Raw genomic sequence first — 22,477 nt, 5'->3', positions numbered from 1 at the left:
GGATAGAGGCAGAAGTAAAATGGAGAAACTTTCTCGCCTATCCATTTCTCTTCTACCTCTATCCACTTTTATCTCAGTCCTTTCCAGGACTTTGCACATGGTGCAACGTAATTCTCTTCTGCAATTAATCTTTCTGCCAGTCAATCAGATCCAGAAATTCAGAAAGAGAAACTTCAGACACATTGCTTCATTAGAATGCGTTTAATTTCTTTCAAGGATCGCATGCCGAGACATCTTACCAAAACACTGTACTGGATCCTTTAGTGGGAGTCCCTCTGTAATGGAGCTTATTTTCTTCACAATGGCATTGCCACATTGCCCATTGTATTATGTAATATAAAATGCGAAGAATAACAATGAAAAGAGGTTTGTGGAATTCTTGAGGGAAATATGCAGCTACAACATTTGGTTACATGCCTCAAGGGACTATGCATCTGTTAATTCTTTTAATCCTTCTGTATTCATTGATGATAGATCCTTTGTGGTGATCAGTCTGTCTTACTTCAAGAGGTTGGGGATTTGATCCAAGAGCTCGGAGGCTGGTACCACCTGATGGTCACTCGGCTACTCTACACCAACCCAACGGTCAAGGCTTTAGACCTTCATTACCATGCAAAGGTAAGAGTAATTGCTGAAGGTTGCATCTGCATTAAAGCGATCCAGCTTATTAACAGAGATATCTATTATTACTACAGGCAACTTTGCAAACGATGGCTATTTTTTTTTCTTTGTAATCTATTCTGTTACACCATTTCATTCTTCTGATATCATTTACTGTGTATCTGCATTGTTTGTTTCTACAATATCAAAACATTACTAAGAATTGATGTAGCATCACCACCGCATGCTTGCCCCCAAACAAAAGCCTGGCTTTTCAAAAAAAAATATGTATGGCTGAAGCTGACACCATAGATTGGTCCCTTTGATTTATCTTGTTCACATAAATTCTGGTTAGCCATTGTTTTCCAACATATTACTAATAGTATGTATGCAAAATACCAATTAATATTCCATATGAACTTAATTGATATTATTGACCTCTGCACATTTCTAAATGACCTTTGACCTTTCAGGCTAGCATGGATGCATGTGGTGTCACTGGCAGAATGACAGCATTGGACAGTATCTTAGAGAAAGCCTTGGAGTTTGATATCTACCAGATGATCAAAATCAGCAGGTACTTGGAATTAAACATATGTGGCGTTTATGTTTTATCTGTGATCTGAATTCAGACTTAGTGAGCTGTACTTTGGCATTTGCTTTGGCATTAAGTGCTCCTTATGAAATTCTGCTCATGGAACCAAGTGTGAATTTAAAGGGATGGATATTGTCCAGAGTGAAGGAAAATAACTTCTTATGGTCAGGAGTGAGAGGTGTTCTTTCTCTATTCATTTTATTCTATAATCAACAATACTTGAACTATTTAAAAGAAATGGAATAGCTTCTAAACAGGCAACAAATAAATTGAGAGCACTTGGCAGACAGACCTGAAATACAGTATCCTTTAAAAAAATATTGGGTTTGTCTTTTCACTGAGAGGTTGTTGTACAGGTTTGATAATATTTCCTATATGTTTGTGTCTAATTCTGATTTATTGCAGTGCTACATTGAGTAATTGGTGGTTTGTGTCTCACCTTGCCGATCTCCTGCACCATTGTGGTCAGTTGGACTCTCATCAACTCAAGTAAGATGAGAAATGCTTTATTCATTATTTATTTAATTTTTGGGTGTGATACTATCACACAATACTGGGAAAACTGGACAATGCCCTTACTCCCAATGATATGGAAGGGGGGGGGGCCTTCCAAAATGAAAGATCTGATTCGTACAGGTGAAACAAGGCCATTTACTATCTACATAGATAGTAGAATTATTCCCTTTTCAAATCTGCCCCTTTCATCTTTTTTTGATAGACAAGGTCATTTCAGACATTTTTTTTCATTATGAACTGGTCCTATTCATCTCACTCAATCAATACTTATAGAATGTAAAGAAGGCAAATGATAAGAATCAAATACAAAATGAACTTATTCAATGCTGCATTTTTGTCTCACCTGCATAGCAGAGTGAGATTATAGGCGCCGCTTTTCCGACGGCGGCGTGAACATCAAATCTTAACCTGAGGTTAAGTTTTTGAAATGACATCATAACTTAAAAAAGTATATGGACCTAGGTCATGAAACTTGGCCATAAGGTTAATCAAGTATTACTGAACATCCTATTAGAGTTTCATGTCACATGACCAAGGTCAAAGGTCATTTAGGGTCAATGAACTTAGACCATGTTGGAGGAATCAACATCAAAATCTTAACCTGAGGTTAAGTTTTTGAAATGTCATCATAACTTAGAAAATATATGGACCTAGTTCATGAAACTTGGACATAAGGTTAATCAAGTATTACTGAACATCCTGCATGAGTTTTATGTCACATGACCAAGGTCAAAGGTCATTTAGGGTCAATGAACTTTGGCCGAATAGGGGGTATCTGTTGAATTCCCATCATAACTTTGAAAGTTTATGGATCTGATTCATGACATATTAGTAATCAAGCATCACTGAACATTTTGTGCAAGTTTCAGGTCTCATGATTAAGGTCAAAGGTCATTTAGGGTCAATGAACTTTGGCCAAATTGGGGTATCTGTTGAATTACCATAATAACTTTGAAAGTTTATTGGTCTAGTTTGTTAAACTTGGACATTAGAGTAATCAAGTATCACTGAACATCCTGTGCACATTTCAGGTCACATGACCAAGGTCAAAGGTCAATGAACTTTGGCCGAATTGGGTGTATCTGTTGAATTACCATCATAACTTTGAAAGTTTATGGATCTGATTTATGAAACTTGGACATAAGAGTAATCAAGTATCACTGAACATCCTGTGTGAGTTTCAGGTCACATGATCAAGGTCAAAGGTCATGTAAGGTCAATGAACTTTGGCCATGTTGGGGTTTTTTGTTGAATAACCATCATATCTCTAAGTTTATTGGTCTAGTTCATAAAAAGTGGACATAAGAGTAACCATGTATCACTGAACATCTTGTGCGAGTTAGAGTAGTTTTCAAAGTCAGCACTGTTGCTATATTGAACTGCGTGATGCAGGTGAGATGGCCAGAGGCATTCCACTTGTTTTCATATGGGAAAGCATACCACCCTGCATTAGAGCAATTGGAATGAGCTTGGTATTGTTTTTTCCCCATTTGTCTAGTTTTGGTTCTGATCTGAGAGAGTTTCTTCTTCTTGAATATGCCTCTACATTGATGTCACATAACAGGTAGAGTATGTCTCTTTAAACCAGATTCCTGGATATTATTATTGTCTATAAGTTTGTGAACGTTGAAAGATTCACAGCAGTGAAGAAAAATCTGTTTTGTTGATACAAACAACAGGCTTGTACCACTTTTAGATGCTTTATGCAGATTAAGAATGTTTGTGAAGCTTTTTTTATTGAAACAGTAACAAAAATTTGATAGTTGTGAAGGAAAGAGAAGGACTTTGTCAATACAAACACCAGGCTAATACCGAAAAAAGATACTTTATGTTGGTAAAACTTATTTGTAATTTTTCACTATAATAATGAGGTAATGAAATTTGCATTGATGCTACTCTAATGTAAATCTTGAATTCTTACATAAGATGTGCAACAACCAACTGATCAGCGCCTCATCACCTCATAAGCAACAGTATATAGAGGGTGTTTCTCAAAGATTTAACTCTGACTAAAAAAATCCCATAAATATTCTCTGACGCATGCAGTATGTAACATATCACTGCACTGGTCAGATCACATGCAAGGGATGCATGCTACAGCAAATTATTAAAAGCGTTAAGATTACATGTTTAATATCCTGTGTGTGTCAGCACTTGATCATGACTTTTAGTCAGACTATAAACTTTGTGAAACATCCCGGTAAGTGCTGGTAATGAAATTGGAGTTGATGTGAATGAAATAAATTATGTTCAGTAGAAATATAATATATTATCACCCGTATCAGACATCTGAGCTGGTCATTTACAAAACCGTATTGCCCTACATTTTCTGAATATCGGGAAGGGTAGGTATATTGTTTGTATTTTCCTCGGTCTCAATGCGCGTATTTACTTTGCATGCAGAGACGACGCAAAATATACCTTTGTATTTTCCCTGGTCTCACATCCGGGCATTTGTGGATGCGTATAAAGAGCTTCATAAGGATCCGTGTACCACAATATACGTCATAATAAAGACAACGCTGGATCCGAGCACTTGCAAGTAGGTCATGATGGTAAAGTGCACAGCCTAGACCGATATTAACATGACACAAAAGAATTCTATTTTTAAAAGAAATATCCCCATTATCATGATTTTTGCTCTAGATATCTGATTTGGATGATAATAAAAATATTGACTGGCTCTTCTTTCGGGGAACATCAAATATATTGCCCTTAAAAGACCCATATTGCCCTCGTCTAAAGACTCGGGCCAATATGATTCTTTTGCTGGCAATATATTTGATGTTCCCCTCAAGGCCAGTCAATATTATATGATAATTCTATTGATTTTTTTTTTTGTAAAAACGTAATGAATACTTTGATTCATGATGATATTTTTTGTCATTGATTCAGTTTCTGGCAAGTTGTTGCAGATTACTTAGACTACTGCTCCCAGTTTGGAAGGTAAGTCTGTTAATACTGGTGCTAGGGATTTTTATTATATATATAGCACTAGGATAATGATTAAGATATAAAGTTTCATGTAAAAATTATTATGATATAGCATTTTTATTATGTCATAATTCCATCTCCAGATATCAACCAAGCTTGCAAAAAATTTATATACCGGTATATAAATTTGGAGAAAAAATAAATACACATTTAAAATTTCTGTTTTAAAGGGGAAATGCTACTCTGGTATTGAATATATTTGTGTGAAGAGAGAAATAAAAAAAAAATGATTTAAGTTTAATAGAAATTGTGGTTGGTTTCCTCTTTGATACTCTGAGACATATTCACAAGATAAATCAGGCTATGGAAAGAATGTTCTGTAATGAAATTCTATGAGTGTGTCACATTGTTTTCTTCCTCATTTGCAAAATGTACGTGTTATGCATATCTCTGACATATGCAGCTATATCAATCCTGTAAATTTCACATTTTAAATCGGATTACAATATTTTCATTGTTACGTGTGTTCTGTTCAAATCATATTGATATTTGCCATATTTGGCTTTGAAAAAAAAAATGTGATCATTTGGTATATAGTCACTGAAGTACAGGGAATAAGTTTCCTGGTATCGCATCACACATTTGGCTTCATATTTTTGAAGGCTGCTACACAAATAGTATTTTGTGTAGCAGATTTTACATAGGAATGAAAAGAACTTGGCTAAGAGCTTTTCTCTCATGACCAAAAATGATAACCAAATTTGGTTATCAAATTATTCCCTGAAGTGTTATGCTAGCAATCATCAATTTCTGGGAAGAACAGAATGATTAGTTATTCCTGACAAAAATATATCCTGATAAGGCCACAGACTTTATTTCCTCATTTAATATTGTTTTAATGAAGAATATCCTTTGTTTTTTGTGTTTGTTTTTTCATTTTAGGCATTATCTTGAATTATTTATTGAGCGGATTCCACTGAACTCAGAGAGGAAAGCCCTGAAGGTGTTGAAGGCTTGTGAAGACAGAGAAATGAAGGAACAAGGTATTTTTCATAATCATTAGAATTTTCCTCCAAAATACCTGTATTCAGTATTCTTTACTCAAAGCTGAAGAGTTATTCTAAGTGTTAGAGGGTCTTTGGGAAAATTTGACGAATTTAACTTTAGTCAATATACAGTGTATGCGTGTGAGTGGTTTTTGTCTCACCTGCATAGCAGAGTGAGACTATAGACGCCGCTTTTCCGGCGGCCTCAACATCAAATCTTAACCTGAGGTTAAGTTTTTGAAATGTCATCATAACTTAGAAAATATATGGACCTAGTTCATTAAACTTGGACATAAGGTTAGTCAAGTATCACCAAACATCCTGCATGAGTTTCACGTCACATGACCGAGGTCAAAGGTCATTTAGGGTCAATGAACTTTGGCCGATTTGGGGGGTATTTGTTGAATTACCATCATAACATTGAAAGTATGTTGGTCTAGTTCATAAAACTTGGACATAAGAGTAATCAAGTATCACTGAACATCCTGTGTGCATTTTAGGTCACATGACCAAGGTCAAAGGTCAATGAACTTTGGCCATAATGGGGGTATCTGTTGAATTCCCATCATAACTTTGCAAGTTTATTGATCTGACTTTTGAAACTTGGACATAAGAGTAATCAAGTATCACTGAATATCCTGTGCAAGTTTCAGGTCACATGATCAAGGTCAAAGGTCATGTGAGGTCAATGAACTTTGGCCACATTGGGGGTATTTGTTGAATTACCATCCTATCTCTGTAAATGTATTGGTCTAGTTCATAAAACGTGGAAATAAGAGTAACCAAGTATCACTGAACATCTTGAGGTGCGAGTTATAGTAGTTTTCAAAGTCAGCACTGCTGCTATGTTGAATCGCGTGATGCAGGTGAGATGGCCAGGGGCATTCCACTTGTTTTTTTATATTGTGCATGTAAAGGAGTAGGGCTGTATTTGGGGGAATTCTTTTTGTCATGTTGGCATATGAGTAAGTAACAATTATTTCAGAAAATAACTTCTTTTATTTGGTATATAAAAAATGCTTGTTGAGAAATCATAGAACGGAAGTAAATCTGTACCCCATGTTGCGTAATAACAAATGAAGTCTCATTAATTGCCCAACCTTGTAACTGCACGACATGGACCCTAATCTGTTAAGAATTTATCTGTTGAAAGAGCACTCCTATTTACTCCATTCTATGTACATACCAAAATGGCCATTACTTAGAAATGAATGAAGCGTTTTCCTTCTCTACTGACAGCCCAGAGCATCTGCAAGGTACTTGGGATGCGCTGCTATCGTCAGGGTCGCCTAGGTTCTGCCCTGACATGGTGCCTACGTTCACACGATCCAACCTTTGCCACCTACCTGGCGGACAAGTTCCTGACAGAGTACAGTCTGAAGGGTGGTTTCACAAATATTGATCTCTTGGATAACCTTGGAGCTGGGATGCTGCTCAGTGATAGACTTACATTCCTTGGTGAGTTCCCTTGTTTCTCTGTCAGGTAAAGCCCTGAAATGAGGTTGAATTAAAATTCATGAGGTGGTATTCTCATAGCAACGGTTTGTCAACCATTTGTTACTTTGGCCACTCATTCAAATGGAGTGCAAGTTGCAAATTCATTCCCCAAGAACAAATTATTTGAATCCCATTATGAAATTTGTCCCAAAAGATTTTTTTGATGAAATTGGAAGAAAAGAATGATATACGGTAAGACTTATGATTATACAATATATTTCAATGAATGATTTGGTACAGTTGATTTTTCATGTATCTATTGCCCTCTGGAACCAGGTGATACCTGTACAATGTCTATGGGAATTGGGAGAATTCTATATTCCATGGATTAAAGAAGGTTTTGGGAATTCATCAGCGTATATGGCCTTAGGACTTTACTCTCAGTCATTGAAATGCTTCTTCAAGTGTGTATAATTCCTGGTGGGTGTTTAATAAAGCTGTTCGTAAGATACTAATGACTTTACGCATGACTGGTGATCCTTTCTTATGCTATGGGATATCTCTATGTAATTAATTTATGACCTAAGAACATGTTCCAGTCGTGCGTAAAGTCGTTCGTAGCTTTATGAAACACCTACCTGTTTTACTTACTTGTGGATATGGATCTTGCTTTGGTAATTCTTAGGAATCATGTCCATCGAAAACATTCAATCATCTGTTGTGTATAAGAAACGGGTAGGCTTTAACTGAAGTGACTTACAGAATTTTTTAGTTGATGTGTTCCATTGACTGTAGTTAATATTTTCTTGATAGGTAAATACCGTGAATTCCATCGTCTGTATGAGCAGGGAGATTTCAGTGATGCTGCCGCTCTTCTTTTGTCTTTACTTCGAGCTAGACTAGCCCCTAAACAGTGAGTACATCATCCAATAATTCACTGACTGTTTTTTTCTCTGTTATAATCTCAATGTATCATGTGATAAGTTTTTCCTGCAGTCAAGTATTTTCAATCATAAAATGTCACTCTTCATAAATCAAGATGATATTAACAATGAAATACACTGATGCAATTTAATTATTTGTTTGCATCTTTTTAAATAACAAGGGAATATACAAATTAATTTTCTGCTGTTTTTTTATAATCAAAATGAGTTTGGTTAGGAGAAGCAAAATATGTTAAACCAAATGCAAGATGCAAGCACTTTTGCAACCTTGTTTTACTTCCAAGAATAGGTTACAGTACTCACCAATGCATTACTGCCATGTAAGCCCACAGTAATGACAGTAGTTAACTTTGTTTTTATTGAAGGTTTTGGTTGACCCTACTGACCGATGCCTTGCCTCTCCTTGAGTTGGACGAGGTAGTGTTCAGCAGCAAACAGACATCTGAGCTGCTACGATGCCATGAAGAGCTGGATAAGTGGTTCAAATCAGAGGAGTATCAGACACAGATCCTACCCAAGAAGAGCAAGGTCTGTATTCAACCAGTCTGCAAGCTCAGACTAAAATATGACACTTTAACAAGATATATCATGTGTAGGTTTGAGACTTGACACCTAACTCTATCTGTTAATCGGTGAATCTCATCTCCAACTTTAGACACTGCACTACGCGAAAACTGAGGGTACGTGCCTACAGACTAGTGTAAGACTCGTGGACATTGCCGTCAATTACCAGTCAACTTGAATTTTATTCCTCAAAATCAAATTAAGTACAAACTTACATATGATACCTGCGGCAGTAATGCAAACTTAACCCTATATCGCGAAAAATGTCGACATATTTCGCGATGCGATAATTTCTAAATGCAAAAAAATAATATGCTGGAATTTCATGACTTTTTCTTTCACATCTCCCACACATTTTGAGACCCTGTTTGCGAAAATCAGGGGTACACTTCCGGAGATATAGCACATATTCGTGACCAATGTCACCAAAATTGGCAATTTCCATTGACTTTTGTGTGTACAAGTATTGGTTTCACAAGAAGTGTCGTCAGATGAATGTTTTTTTTTGTTTTTCCTCACATAACTTTCTTTTGGGCTATCACCAACTATTCTAGATTTAAAAAAACAATAAAAAATACAGATTTCAAAACAAATACATAATAAATTCAAAACAAAGAAATACATAAGACTTTGGAAACACAGAAGGACAAGAATATTGTCGAGAAAAATTAGCATATGTGCATAATTAATTACTATTTAATAATTATACAATTTCAGTACAGTTGAGTGAGCTGTCTTTTAGATTACATGACTGGCTACTAACATGCTTGATTCCATTGCATTTTCTCAAAAAATGGGGGAAAACTACAAAAAAATGAAAATTCCTCGAAAAAATTTGAATATTTGCATAATTAGATAAATAAAAAATAATAAATATCACAAATTTGACAACGCGTTCTTGTAAAATACATAATGAGACACCCACACACCAAATTCGGTCGCAATCGGTCGATAAACGGCCGAGATCTGAGGGGGGAGCCTATTAGGCCCCCCCCCGGTCTATGCAATTTCAAAATAGCCCGGGCTCATAGGGTTAAGACTGTGATCACATAGTTCATGTGTATGATTGATGGTACATGATGATCAATGTAAAACCTTGTTAAATTCAGCCCTATTAATATGTATCAATTGCAATTGAATTTCATGCAGTAAACCTGTTCTTTGATTTCAAAATAATGATGGGGGGGGTCATGAATACTAAAGCCCTGGCTTCACTAATTCAGAATCAGCGGGTATTGAACAGAACCAATAAAATGAATGGATTGCATATTGCTAGTATATTTTCTACCTCAGAATATTCTTATTACCATATATAATAGTATAATATTACCTCATCTGATTTATTGTAACACTGCATGGGGACATACTTTTCCAAGTCATTTAAAACAACTAGAAATTCTCCAAAAACGAGCAATTAGAACATTATCTCATTCTCTCTATCATGAACACACTAAACCGCTATTTCACAAACTCAGGATTCTACCAGTGCAACCGCTTGTTTCATTTGGTACATTAATTTTTATGTTTAAATATCATCATAATCTATTACCCCATATATTTAAAAACTTGTTTACTTTAAATTCTGATGTACATTCTCATAACACTCGTCAGAGTCGTAAACTTCACATACCAAAGGTGCGCACTGCCACTGTTCAACATTCTTTTCATTTCAATGCAATTCATCAATGGAATGCTCTTGACATGAATATCAAGGGCAGTGCCACACTTTCTCGCTTTAAGTCCCTTTGCCGTAATAGTCTTATTGTCTGATTCTAGAGCTTAGCCTTAGTATTCACTGTATACCTACTTCATACTATACTCCTTCTTTCTCCTTCGTCATATCTCTTTCCATTTTTCTCTTCACTCTTTCCTCTCTTTTCCCTCTCTCTTTCCCCATTTACTGTTGTCTCCCTCCCTCTCTCTCTCCCTATACTTTCTCTCATCTTGCAGCGCAGGTGTGTATGAGTGTGGTGTGTGTGTGGATTATTACTTGCAGGGAGCCCTATCAACAAGCTTTTGCTTCTTCTGGGTTCCCTAACCATTTTACTTTTGTACTATGTTTTATTGTAATCATATTTGTATCTTTGAATATCTACTTTGTATTTAATTCTCTTGCTGCATTTGTATCTTTTGAACATTGTAATTTTGTTGTTTTTAAAATGGTTAAATCAATAAATGAAATGAAATGAAATATTGAGGCACTCTATCTCTCCCACCATTGTTTAAAGTTGACAAAAAGAAGATTATCACACAATGAAATGTTCATGGAGAGGGTCATAAGACTAATCCCCAGTTGGTATACTAATCACAAAGCACATCCTGTTTACAGTTTGTGTGGTCATTTTCAGGACCAAGCATATGCCCTACAGTGTCCTGTGAAGCCTCTTTATCAGGAAAAAAAAAATTACATGGGGGCCTGATTTTGCCCCCCCAATGCTGAAAAGATCCATGGAAAATCCCTGCTCACTGCAGTGTTGGAGCTTTATATCAAATGTGGTTGATTTTGGATTTACATAGCGCTTTTTGCCTGCGGATACAAAGAGCTTGCTATTATTATCCCAGCTTCAGCTCGAGCTACCATCACTGGTGCTCAGTGCATTCAAGAAGTTAATCCTGCCAGGTACCACTTTACCTCACCTGGGTCGAGTGCAGCACAGCATATATAAATTTTCTTGCTGAAGGAAAACACACCATGGCTAGGATTTGAACCCATGACCCTCTGAAAGGCGATTTTTGTCAGTTTTTGCAGTAGGTTTTGAAATGTAGCCCAGAAAATCCTTTTTATTGTTAGAGACTAATTGTAACACAAGAGCTTGTTAAGATTTAGGGGTACCAAGGTAAGAGATGTATTTTTTGAGTATTGAAAAAAGGACTTCCTCATTACTAAATTCTCAATAAAGAGCAAGGATTTTTCATAAAGCTTTTGATCGAAGGACGAACTTCCACTTTAAAAATTTTCAGAATACAATCCAACCTCATTTATCTGGTGTCAGTTTACCTTTGCTAGTCTCCCAGCATCTTTTCCCTCTGAACTGCCGTATACTGTACTTCAGTTTTACTTGTGTTACTTTTATCTTCATCTTGTACAAACAGCCATATTTCAATTAATAGGGTTGGGCATCAGCGATGATGCAGCTGGATAAAGGCGGTTACTCTCTGTCACTATGAAATCCATTGGCATTATAAGCAGCATTATGAATTCACCCTTTTATGTGTGTTTGTGTGTATGTGTGCAATTTAATGATCACACCATAACAAGATGGTTGAAATAAATGAACTTTTATTTTGACACTTCCATCTGTTAGGGATCTGGGCCCCGTCTTACAAAGAGTTGCGAATGATCTGATCAATCTCAACTATGGAAAGCCAGTAAGGTCAACACTTAAAATGCATGATAGTTCGAAATGTTTTCTAGATATGATGTATATTCATAAATTTATTGTTTTCTTGATAATTTGATGTGTTTGCCTTTGTTTACAAAGGACATTTTGCACATTTCCTGTAGAAAAAAATTATGACACTGATGGATTTCCATAGAGTTATGATTGATTAGATCAATCGTAATTCTTTGTAAGACAGGCCCCTGAATTGTTTTTTGCCTGTAGTCATCAGACTCCTTAACCCATTGGAGACTAAGCCCACATATATGCTGGCTGGGGTCTATGGGAAAGGTATGTTATACTATAATCAGCCCGTCTCAAACAGATTGACATGTTGTTGTTCTCGTCATTCTTAGAAAATCAAGGTACTATGATCAACATATGTTTTTTTGCTTGAAGAGTTGAGTAAACATTGGTTCTATGGCATTTTCTCCTGCAACAGTTGCTCCCATAGAATATCCATGTATTAAAGATAAATTCCAGTTGTGGGAATGATCTCAAAATGACTTTTTACAGAATCTAATATAATGACCACGCAAGTGTCTGTTTGTATGAATAAAAAATATGTGCCACAGGATTCTGGAAGAAATTATGTAATTGCTGAGAAATAACCAAAATAAGCACGGATTCGGTCACTTCTGTTGGGTCTTTATTCCAGCAATAATAATACACTGTCCCACGTGTGCCTATCTGTGTTGGCGATCTTCAGTGTGATCGTTTTTAGCTAGATATTATGATTTCTCAAAGTTCAGTTTTTATAACTAGCAGATCTAGATCCACGATGATATATTGATACTTAACCTTGGTTTTACAGACTTTCTCACAAAAATCAGTGTTTTACTGCAACTACTTTAATACCAAAATCAGCCCTAATCCTTGCATCATTTTGCACCGAACACCTTATCTTATCTCTAACCACGTATCTTTTGAGAAAATAGTGGTGGAGCAATTGTTGCTGTTGCAAGTGCCAGGTTACCAAAACATCCAGTACACCTGTTATATACTTATATACTTCATGGTTAAATAATATAATTTATTCCAATATCTTTATTTTTGTATTTTTAGGGTCAACTTGAATTGGAGAAGGAGAAACTAGAGCTGCTTCAGCTTGGTTTGTCAAGGAACATAGCACAGGCATTGCTTCAAGAGGGTTATGGGTCACAGCAAAACTCATGATATAACTACACACTGTCTCATGAAAAAGTATCCAGATAGTGGACTGTATATGGCACCGGTTGCTAGAGCATAGATAATGATTTGTGGTGTTTTATCAAAATACCTGAATGAACATAGCACTAGTGGCCAGAGCATAGATCATGGTATATGGTGTCTTAAAAAAAATCATGTGGACTGACTTTACTCTTGCAGCCAGAAGAGGTTATGATGTATGGTGTCTCATCAAAAGAAGTGAATGTAGCAGAGTATAGTGCGATATGGATCTCTGTAGAAATCATGATTCAATGAAGTGGTCTTGTGAAATAACAGTGAACTGAACAGAGCATTCAATGCTTCTAAATAATGGAACACAACTGCAGAGTTCACACTTTAATTATGGTGTCTCATAAAAACAAACAACATAATGGAAATGAATAAAGCTCTTGCAGCCAGATAATAACCAGTGACATGTGCTGTCCTGTGAAAACCCAAACTGGACTGAACGTACGCCTTATGACTGGAGCAGAGGTTATGATACAAGGTGTCTCATCAAACAAACTGAATTGAACAGAGCATAGCAAAGTATTTTCTTTGAGATGACCTTGGATCTTTACAGAAATTATGTTGTTGGGTCTCACATTTTTTTTTTAGTAATTAAAAAAAATAAAATAAGAGGAACATTGCAGTCATTACTTTCATTACTTTGAGTGAGCTGTAGATCACCACTTGACATCACCAATTTGAATAAACTAACCTAGTAAAGGCATTGTTTAAAGAACTGTATAGGTCATAAAAGAGATCATGATGTCTCCAGACAAAAATGTAGATTGCTTTGATAGGGCCGTGGATATCTTTGACTGACTGGCGACATTGTACACTCTATCATGTGATGAATTACTTTGTCTCAAGCTTTCCTTTGTTGATATTTATGTGAATGAATCACTACTCTATAAATAATAAGACAAAATTCATTCATACTAAGATTCAGAACGAAGGCGATGTCTCTTGAAACAAGTATGAGCCAATATTTCTACCCGTTCTTCAGCTTGCCATAGTTAAGATTACTTTGAATGAATCACAACACATAAGACTTGCTCCTTTTGTTATCTTTACTTTTACTAGGAGACTCGGAGCTCTGATCATGGTGTCTCTTGAAAAAAAATATATTAAAAGGGCTGATTAATCTGCCTCATTCTTTAGCTTTCCATAGTTGAGTTTATCATAGTTTATTGCAAGTATTGATAAGACGGTCCCAATTTCTTAAACAAAATGATCAAGACCCGTATTTTGAACTGCATTTAATTTTAACTCTGATATAAAGTTGTGGTTTAATTTATAGATATCCAACTGTGGCAATAATCTCTAACAATACAAGATCAATTAATCAAAGTATATTTGACAATCAAATCATTCATAATTGTCAGGAAATATTGTCTTCTTCACCATTATTGCATGAGGTAATAGCAGAGTAAACATAAACAAACAAAAATGTAAACAAGGTTTTTGACATTGTCAGATTTCCCATAATTGTAACACAGAGTTAGACCATAGTCTAAGTTAAACCAGGTTTCAGAATCTGGGCATATGAGATGGAGGCTCAGAGCTTTAGTCATAAAGAAATAAAAAGTCTAGCAAATGAAGCTCAAGAGCAGTGAATGCAACAAGAACAGGGATTTTTGTACAGTGTACTTTTAAATGTCAATAATTAAAACATGGAATGAAAAATTGAATTAATGATTTCATTTATGTACTATACTAGTATTACTATCACTAAATTTGTGTCCTTGTTGATAACTTACATATGCCTGTGTAGCTACAGCAATGTTCCCTTTCAGTAAAGCATCTTCCCCCATGATCAGTTGCCTATTCCGACAAGAAGCAGCAACATTTTCAGTGTATGGAGTGAATTGCCACACTTATGTCAATAAATGCTAATGTGTTCCAAGCCCGAAGAGATTATCAAACCCAGTCAGACCGCAGGTCCCTATGCTAATGAGTAAGTAGGCCAGATTCATCCAAATCATCTTGTGGCTGAATCATGATTCATGAGATTTTCTTTCTCTAAGAATTTACTGTTTTAACCTATAGTTAAATGAAACATTATTTCACCATCAGATAATGTTATTCTTTCATATTGGTCATTTATTTTGTATACAATATTTTGAAAAATAAGTAAATTTCTGGCCTGAAAATGTGCCTCAAAACTGAATTTCCTTCCTCTGTTTTCTTTTGCAAATTGTGCAAAACTTTTTATTTTGAGCCTCAAAACATCACCATAAAGCTGAACTTCTGTACTTTCTCACAATGCTTCTCTTGATATGCAGCACCTTTTTATTGGGTCAAGATCACACTTTTACCACCAAGGTACAAGACAAGATTTTTGAAATTTTGTACTTGCATGAAATCTAGAGTTCTGATTGGCTGGATAAGGTTCACAGAACAACAGGCACGGGTAATTTGAGGAGATTACCACGTGGGAAGTGTGACCTTCCAATGAGCCCAGGCACTGGAACTGTTGGAATTTGCCAGTGTGTGGTCTCTTTGACCATTCAGAGTGCAGTATTCTTGTTTTCAAGCTGCTTTATGTACTTGGTCAATGAAAAGTGTGATCTTGACCAGATTCAAACACATGACCTGAAAGAATGATTCTTCTTCTTTACAATGGTACCAAAATCATGAAATTCGATGCACAATTAGAGCAGCAATGACCAAATGAAAAAGAGGTGTTTTGGTCCGCATCAAGCTCATTAAATATGCAAAACATCTCAAGTCATGAATATCACTTGGATAAAAGAAGCCACTTTCTTGGGACCTGACTGAAACGTGTCTAGAGAAGCTCATGACATGATTGTGAATGAATAGTTAATAATTCATATCGAGTAAAGTCAAAATAAATGATGAATTATTTTAGGCAGCTTACTTAGTAACATCAAAGTCCCAATAGTTACTTAACCCTAAATAGACGGCTATTTCGACGCCTAAGAAGACTGGGGAGGGGGGGCTGATTATGATCTCGGCCGTCGATCGCGACGAAAATTGGCACACGCGTTACCGATGGCATTATCTACAAAACTATAACCTCAAATTCTGCAAAAAAAATCTCATGTCTCATTAATTATGCTAATTTATGCGTAAAATCATAGTTTGCAATAATTAATAAAATAATGCCCCTGAAATGCTAATTTTTGTTTCAAATACTCTAGATGGGCATCTGATCAAATTTATTTTTTTAAAAATTCAATTTCACATTTATTTTCTTATGTATTCTATTGTTTTTTAAATTTCTTATGTATTTCTTTGTTTTTTGTTGTTTTTTCAATGGAAATTGTTGGGGACTTTATTTTGAACATAAAAAAGACAAAATAAATTGATTTTATAAGCAGTAAAAGGAAAAATAATGATACATTTATGAATTTTGGCTAAAAACACTATTTGCATTCGATTTGTACACAAATTCATGTTTTTGAGTAATTTTGGGTCTGCATGCACTTACAAAATGTTGCGTTACTTCGGAACCGCGTACCCGGGGGTCACAATTTTGGTTTCAAAAGTTAAGCGAGACTTGAAAGTAAAAAGCGAGTGACGCGGTCAAAAAATTTCGCGCAGCGGACATCTTGCGAAAAATGTCGAGGGGGAGCTGAATCACCCCCCCACCAGTCTTTTTAGGATTAAATTACATTTCCAATGTGACCAGCCACCCCAAAACCAACAATATGTTGCCAGGGAAGGTTCTCTGTACATAGCCAAAACAGTTATTTTGTCTTCCATTCCAAAGGGATGAAAAAAAATTCATATTTATATTTTTGAAAGCGTATTTTTTCCTTCTTCATACTGTCAAAATTTCAAGTTGTAAAGTTGAATAGAAAACAAGATACAAGAGTTTCTGTGACACAATTTTTGTGTATTGCTTGGAAATCTCATTGAGATTGCACAGTGTACATCTAATGCGTGAATGATCAACCCTGAATTTAAAACATTGTTTTCTCTTGATTTTGGGAAGCTCTCACTTTTTTTTAAAGTCAATCAAGTACATGTCTGCGTTATTTTTAATCAATTTTGACAAGATACACATCAGTTTGAAGCTTAGGATTGCTCTTTTTCAACTCAATGAAAGTATTTAAATTCCTTTTGGGCAACTTATTGTTGGTTTTGGTGTGGTTGGTCACATATGCCCTTTTGTCAATCATGTGAAGTAAAAACGTATTTGTTACCTGTCAATCCCATTGTAAATGTCCATAATAGTATGAAGTGGTGCTACACAGATACTTGTGGGCTCTTATTGTTATAGAGGTGTGCTGTCATACAAAAGAACTAGAGAGTACCAGCTTTTTCTTATTTTATCACTGCAGGAAAATGACTAGGTAGGTAGCTCAAAATTCCTGGTAATTTTTCATATGCCAGTGGTAAAGTATATTTTAAAGCTTGAGTATGCGATTTTGTAATAGCAATTCACGTAGTTGCAATTCAAGGAGTTATGATGTCCATGCTTATATTTCTTCAATACACACTGTCACATTGAGTGATAATTGACCTCATTTATTAGATTTTTTTTTTTTGGGGGGGGGCTGTTGGCTTTTGTCATTTAAACTAAACTTATCTTTAAATTGATGTACTGTGATACATTGACTAGCTCCTTTTTTTAAACCCAGTCAACAGGTTGCAAAAAATGTAAAAAATTACCATTCCTTGATAAATCTGACAGAACACATGCCAATATTGCCAACCCCCCCCCCCCCCCCCCGTCCTAGATCCATGCCTTGAAATGTGTAAGGTATATGTTATGTAAATGGAAAATCATCAGCTCTGGAGTTATATGTTGAAAATACTATATATGTAAAATATATTGAAGTCTTGTATAAGTCATGAAGTGACCTAACTTGCACTCATTTGATCTCATTTGAAGATATATATTATTTAAGAAGCAGTATCATTTTCTTTTTAATGAAGGGAATGAATAATTGATTGTGAGCCCCCCCCCCAAAAAAAAAAGGGGGGAAGAAATGGAATGAAAAGAAAAGTTCTTCCCACCAAACAGGACTGTCCTGATGTCTATCAATGATAAAAAAAATATTTATTTAGGGTTTTCAGAAAATAAGGTTCGGCCAAAATTGGTCCTTGTTTGCAATGGTATTGGGGATGATGCAGAGAATTATGGTGGTGATTATGACTAAAGTGAGGCGACACAAACATCTATTTTTCATTATCTTTTTTTCTTCCCTACCTCTTTTTTTCGCTACTTGAATAAAAATAAGAGGGTTCTCCCCATGCCCCCTCCCAATAGTGCTGCCCTATAAGAAGATGAAATATAAACTGGACACAGAGAATTTAGGTATTCTAGGGATAGAAAGTGGTGACGATGGTGATGGTAGGACTACGATACACAATAGAGGTTTGAAGAAGATGATGGTGGTGATGGTGATATGAATAAGGTGATATTGATAGTGATAGAGAAGAAAAAAACAGCGGCGATCCGACCGAGCCCTTATCCTGCCGCGGCGCGCCGCACTTTGGGGAACGTAGGATGGACCAGATAAGATTTTTTTTGTCATCTTCATTATCAACATCATTATCCTCATCATCACTACCTTCATCCAGTCGATGAGACTTAAACCACTTTTTTCCTCCGAAAAAATCTGGAGAATGGGAGCAAAACTGATTGGAAGGAATCATTGGAGACGAGAAACTACTAGAGAAGCTGTATGGGGGAGACGGGGGGGGGGGAGAATGAAAGACACGGAGAGATAGAAAGAGAACGGAATTGAAATTGGGGGAACTAGACATCGTAAAAATATACATCCATGTTGTTTCCTTAATCCCCATGTGTCTCAATTATCCTTCATATTACACAACGGTATCAACAGGATATTACATATTCTCTTCGTTTTACTTTTACTGTTCTCCAAAAAGGATTGAACTCTCGGCATAAGAAATGCATATTTAATGAAAGATTGGTTGTATATACCCGTAGGAATTTGTCAGCTCGGGTATCAATATCAGACAAATCACTGTAGAGAAACCGATCCACTCCATATTTTAGTCCTCCTGCACGTACCAGTACATTTCATGCCATCAGTTTCAATCTATAAAGCACAACCCGGGTAAAAAAAAATGAATACCACCGCTACATTATTTTAACTTCACGTGCAATAAATAAGTTCTCCCTACCATGAAAAAAAGAGAGAGAGAAAAAAAAGAAATTCAAACGGGGTGGGTGAAATGTATTATCTGAATATGTCAAATTCTATCACAAAATTTCAATTTCGGATTAAAAAGGTTAAAAAAATGCACCTCTTTATTTAGAAATTATTCCCCATGCGCAATTTCTGGTCCCCTCAAAATATTTGGCACATTACGCCCTTCATTACGCCACTAGTTATCAAAGTTGACCTCGTCGAAAGCAGAACTTTAATGCCTAACCCTGACATACTATAGGAGGAAATTGCAAGAAAATGTTATGAGATGACTATACACGAGCGCCGGCGGTAACCATGGTAACGGAAAGACAACTGTTTTGAGAAATTAGCTGGCAAAATTTTAGACGGGGTTTTAGACTACAGCTTTGTAATTTTATATTCTATATTCAACTTTTTTTTCTTTCTCTCTCTCTCTCTTTAAACGATGAGCTTTTTTGGTAGGATAGACTTACTCATTTGCCTATGAATGTTCTAAGGATAAAACAAGTGTCCTAAATCCGATAGCCGTGCACTATGAATAAATTTGGGCATGAATATGAAAAGTTATAAATATCAAAAGTAACGGGGAAGAAATTAATTCAAGACAATAATGTTTCATCACTGGCAAATCCACGGGAAGGGGGCACAGCCGCCCCCCCCCCCCTCCTTGAGAGACACAAATAAAATTTGTAACGTAAAAATGCCGTTAAACGAGTATTGCCCCCCCCCCCCCCCGAAAGTGTATGAATACCCTTTTTTGTTCTTCCTTTTGTTTTTCAAGATAATGTGCCCCCCCCTTGGAAAATCCTGGATCCGCCCCTATGTTTAATTATTGGCCCTTGAATACAGGCATACAAAAATAATGGTTTTCATATCGGCCTGCAATAGGACTACATGAAATATGCCTAAAATTATTTAAGAAAGTTATATACGGCGGGGTTATTTATACAAGGCTTTCTGCAATGAAATGATTCGACTTGCTTCGGAACTTAAAGGACAAGTCCAGCCCAACAAAAATGATTTGAATAGAAAGAGAAAAAAATTAAACAAGATTAATACTGAAAATTTCATCAAAATCGGATGTAAAATAAGAAAGTTATAACATTTTAAAGTTTCGCTTAATTTCTCAAAACAGTTATGTGCACATCCTGTTTGGTATTAGCCACTTGTCGAGGCCTTGGCGGCTGCTTCCCGAGCAAAGCGAGGGATTTCCTAATTCGCGAAGCTTCGTCATGCTCGCTCGGAAAGCAGCCGACAGGGCCTCGACAAGAGGCTAGTTTGGTATGCAAATGAGGGGACCGATGACATCACCCACTCACTATTTCTTTTGCAGTTTATTTATTTTGATTTTCTCGTCATTGTCATGTGAAGCAAAGTTTCATTCCTCCCTGAACACGTGCAATTCCATTATTTTAACATTTTGTGCTTCAGGCAAGGAGGGGCTTAATCGTCAAATTCGTAAAAATTGAAATATTGTATAATTTAAACAATAGGCCTAAAGAACAAAAGAAGTGGTGAGTGAGTGACATCATAGACTCTCTCACTTACATATCACTGAGTTGAGCATAGAACTGTTTTGTGAAAAATAAGCGAAACTTTAAAATGCATAACTTTCTTATTTTACATCCGATTTTGATGAAGTTTTCAGCGTTATTCATGTTTCATTTTTCTCTGTTTATTTAAATCAACTTTTTTCGGGGGTGGACTTGACCTTTAAACCTAGTTCATTTATTTGTAAATGATAGCCCTTCCCTTTCCGTCAAAATCATTTTCAATAGACAACCACAATACTTAATTATACATGTATTTACAGGCTTTATTGCTATAGGGCATACTTTGTTTATGTTACGTATGTTTTTAGGTGTTGTATATTGTTTGTTTTGACTTTTTTTGGGGGGGGGATGTTCTGGTGGCAGCACCAGCTACTTTTCTGCCTTCTAAATAACCGCTGTCTCCTCGTTTCGTAAATTGTTTATATTTCTTGTGTTTCTCTATATCGATTATGTTTGTAAATGTTAATCTTTAACGAAATAAATGCATATAAATGGATGAATGGATGGATGAATGAATGAATGAAATGAAATGAAATGAATGAATGAATGATTGAATGAATGAATGAATGATTGATTGATTGATTGATTGATGATTGATTGGTTGATTGATTGAATGAATGAATGAATGAATGAACGAATGAACGAACGAACGATGTGAATGAATGAATGAATGAATGAATGAACGAATGAACGAACGAACGATGTGAATGAATGAATGAATGAATGAATGAACGAATGAACGAACGAACGATGTGAATGAATGAATGAACTGTCAGGGGATGGGGGCTAATTCATAGATATTTGCCCTATACAGTGCGTATAAAAAAAACGGGACAGTTTTGAAACGTCTATAAAAAATTGTTTGAAATTATTATATCTATAGTGATTTTAATACATGCTCTAAGATCTTATCTTTGAAATGCCATTAAAAAAAAACAATTTTGTTCATGCTTGAGCGAACACGGGACGTTTTTGTCGGGGGTTCAAAAAGAGGCTTGCGCCAAAATGGCAGAAATGAGAAATTTGATGATTAGACTTTTGGCTAATCAGCAGACTTCCTCTTAATCTTTTCATTATCTTTGACATAATTTTCGAATTATGCTGTCAAATTTCATTTACAAATTTATTTATTTACCTGAATTATATTGTTTTTCATTTAAACTTTTTTTACCTTTGAATTTTCCTTCATATTATAAGTAAGAAAAGAAGAGACTTTTTGTCAACCCAAGTAAGAAGATTTGCATCATTAATTGGGAGAATTTCTAATTATTCAAATCCTTTTATTATGTGAAACAAATTATGTTATGGTACCTATAAAAGACATGAATCCTATTTTCAAGGGGTTATTGAATCCTTCACCAAGTTTAATTATGTGCTTGACAGGACAAACAGGAAAGGATTCATGTCTTTCAATGGCAATGGTGTATTGAGTCAATTTTGAAGGAGCAAGATATGGCAGATCGGGTAAAATGTATCAAAAGTTGTGAAGCGAGCAAGCAAAAACTTCCACTTTTTTATTAAAATATCCAATCTTGTGATTTTGACATAATATTCAGAAAATGATATCATATTTTACTTTG

At 35.7% G+C, this 22,477-nt stretch overlaps 1 protein-coding gene across 1 annotated transcript in view; it reads left to right on the top strand.

Moving 5' to 3' along the window:
• The window catches only part of LOC121422442 (nuclear pore complex protein Nup85-like), a 30,878-nt gene extending 15,994 nt beyond the window's left edge, over nt 1-14,884 (top strand). Inside the window, exons 10-19 of the mRNA XM_041617485.1 lie at nt 475-618; nt 1,074-1,177; nt 1,601-1,684; nt 3,210-3,275; nt 4,607-4,657; nt 5,588-5,688; nt 6,931-7,149; nt 7,942-8,041; nt 8,438-8,600; nt 13,082-14,884. Coding sequence (XP_041473419.1) covers nt 475-618; nt 1,074-1,177; nt 1,601-1,684; nt 3,210-3,275; nt 4,607-4,657; nt 5,588-5,688; nt 6,931-7,149; nt 7,942-8,041; nt 8,438-8,600; nt 13,082-13,192 — 1,143 coding nt within the window. The 3' untranslated portion in view covers nt 13,193-14,884. The remainder of the gene's footprint in view (nt 1-474; nt 619-1,073; nt 1,178-1,600; nt 1,685-3,209; nt 3,276-4,606; nt 4,658-5,587; nt 5,689-6,930; nt 7,150-7,941; nt 8,042-8,437; nt 8,601-13,081) is intronic.
• The last annotated feature ends 7,593 nt before the right edge of the window (nt 14,885-22,477 follow it).

The sequence above is a fragment of the Lytechinus variegatus genome, chromosome 10, assembly GCF_018143015.1.
Source record: "Lytechinus variegatus isolate NC3 chromosome 10, Lvar_3.0, whole genome shotgun sequence".
Lineage (NCBI taxonomy): Eukaryota > Metazoa > Echinodermata > Echinoidea > Temnopleuroida > Toxopneustidae > Lytechinus > Lytechinus variegatus.
The sequence above is the reverse complement of the archived record's forward strand: the minus strand, read 5'-3'. Positions and strand labels throughout refer to the sequence as shown.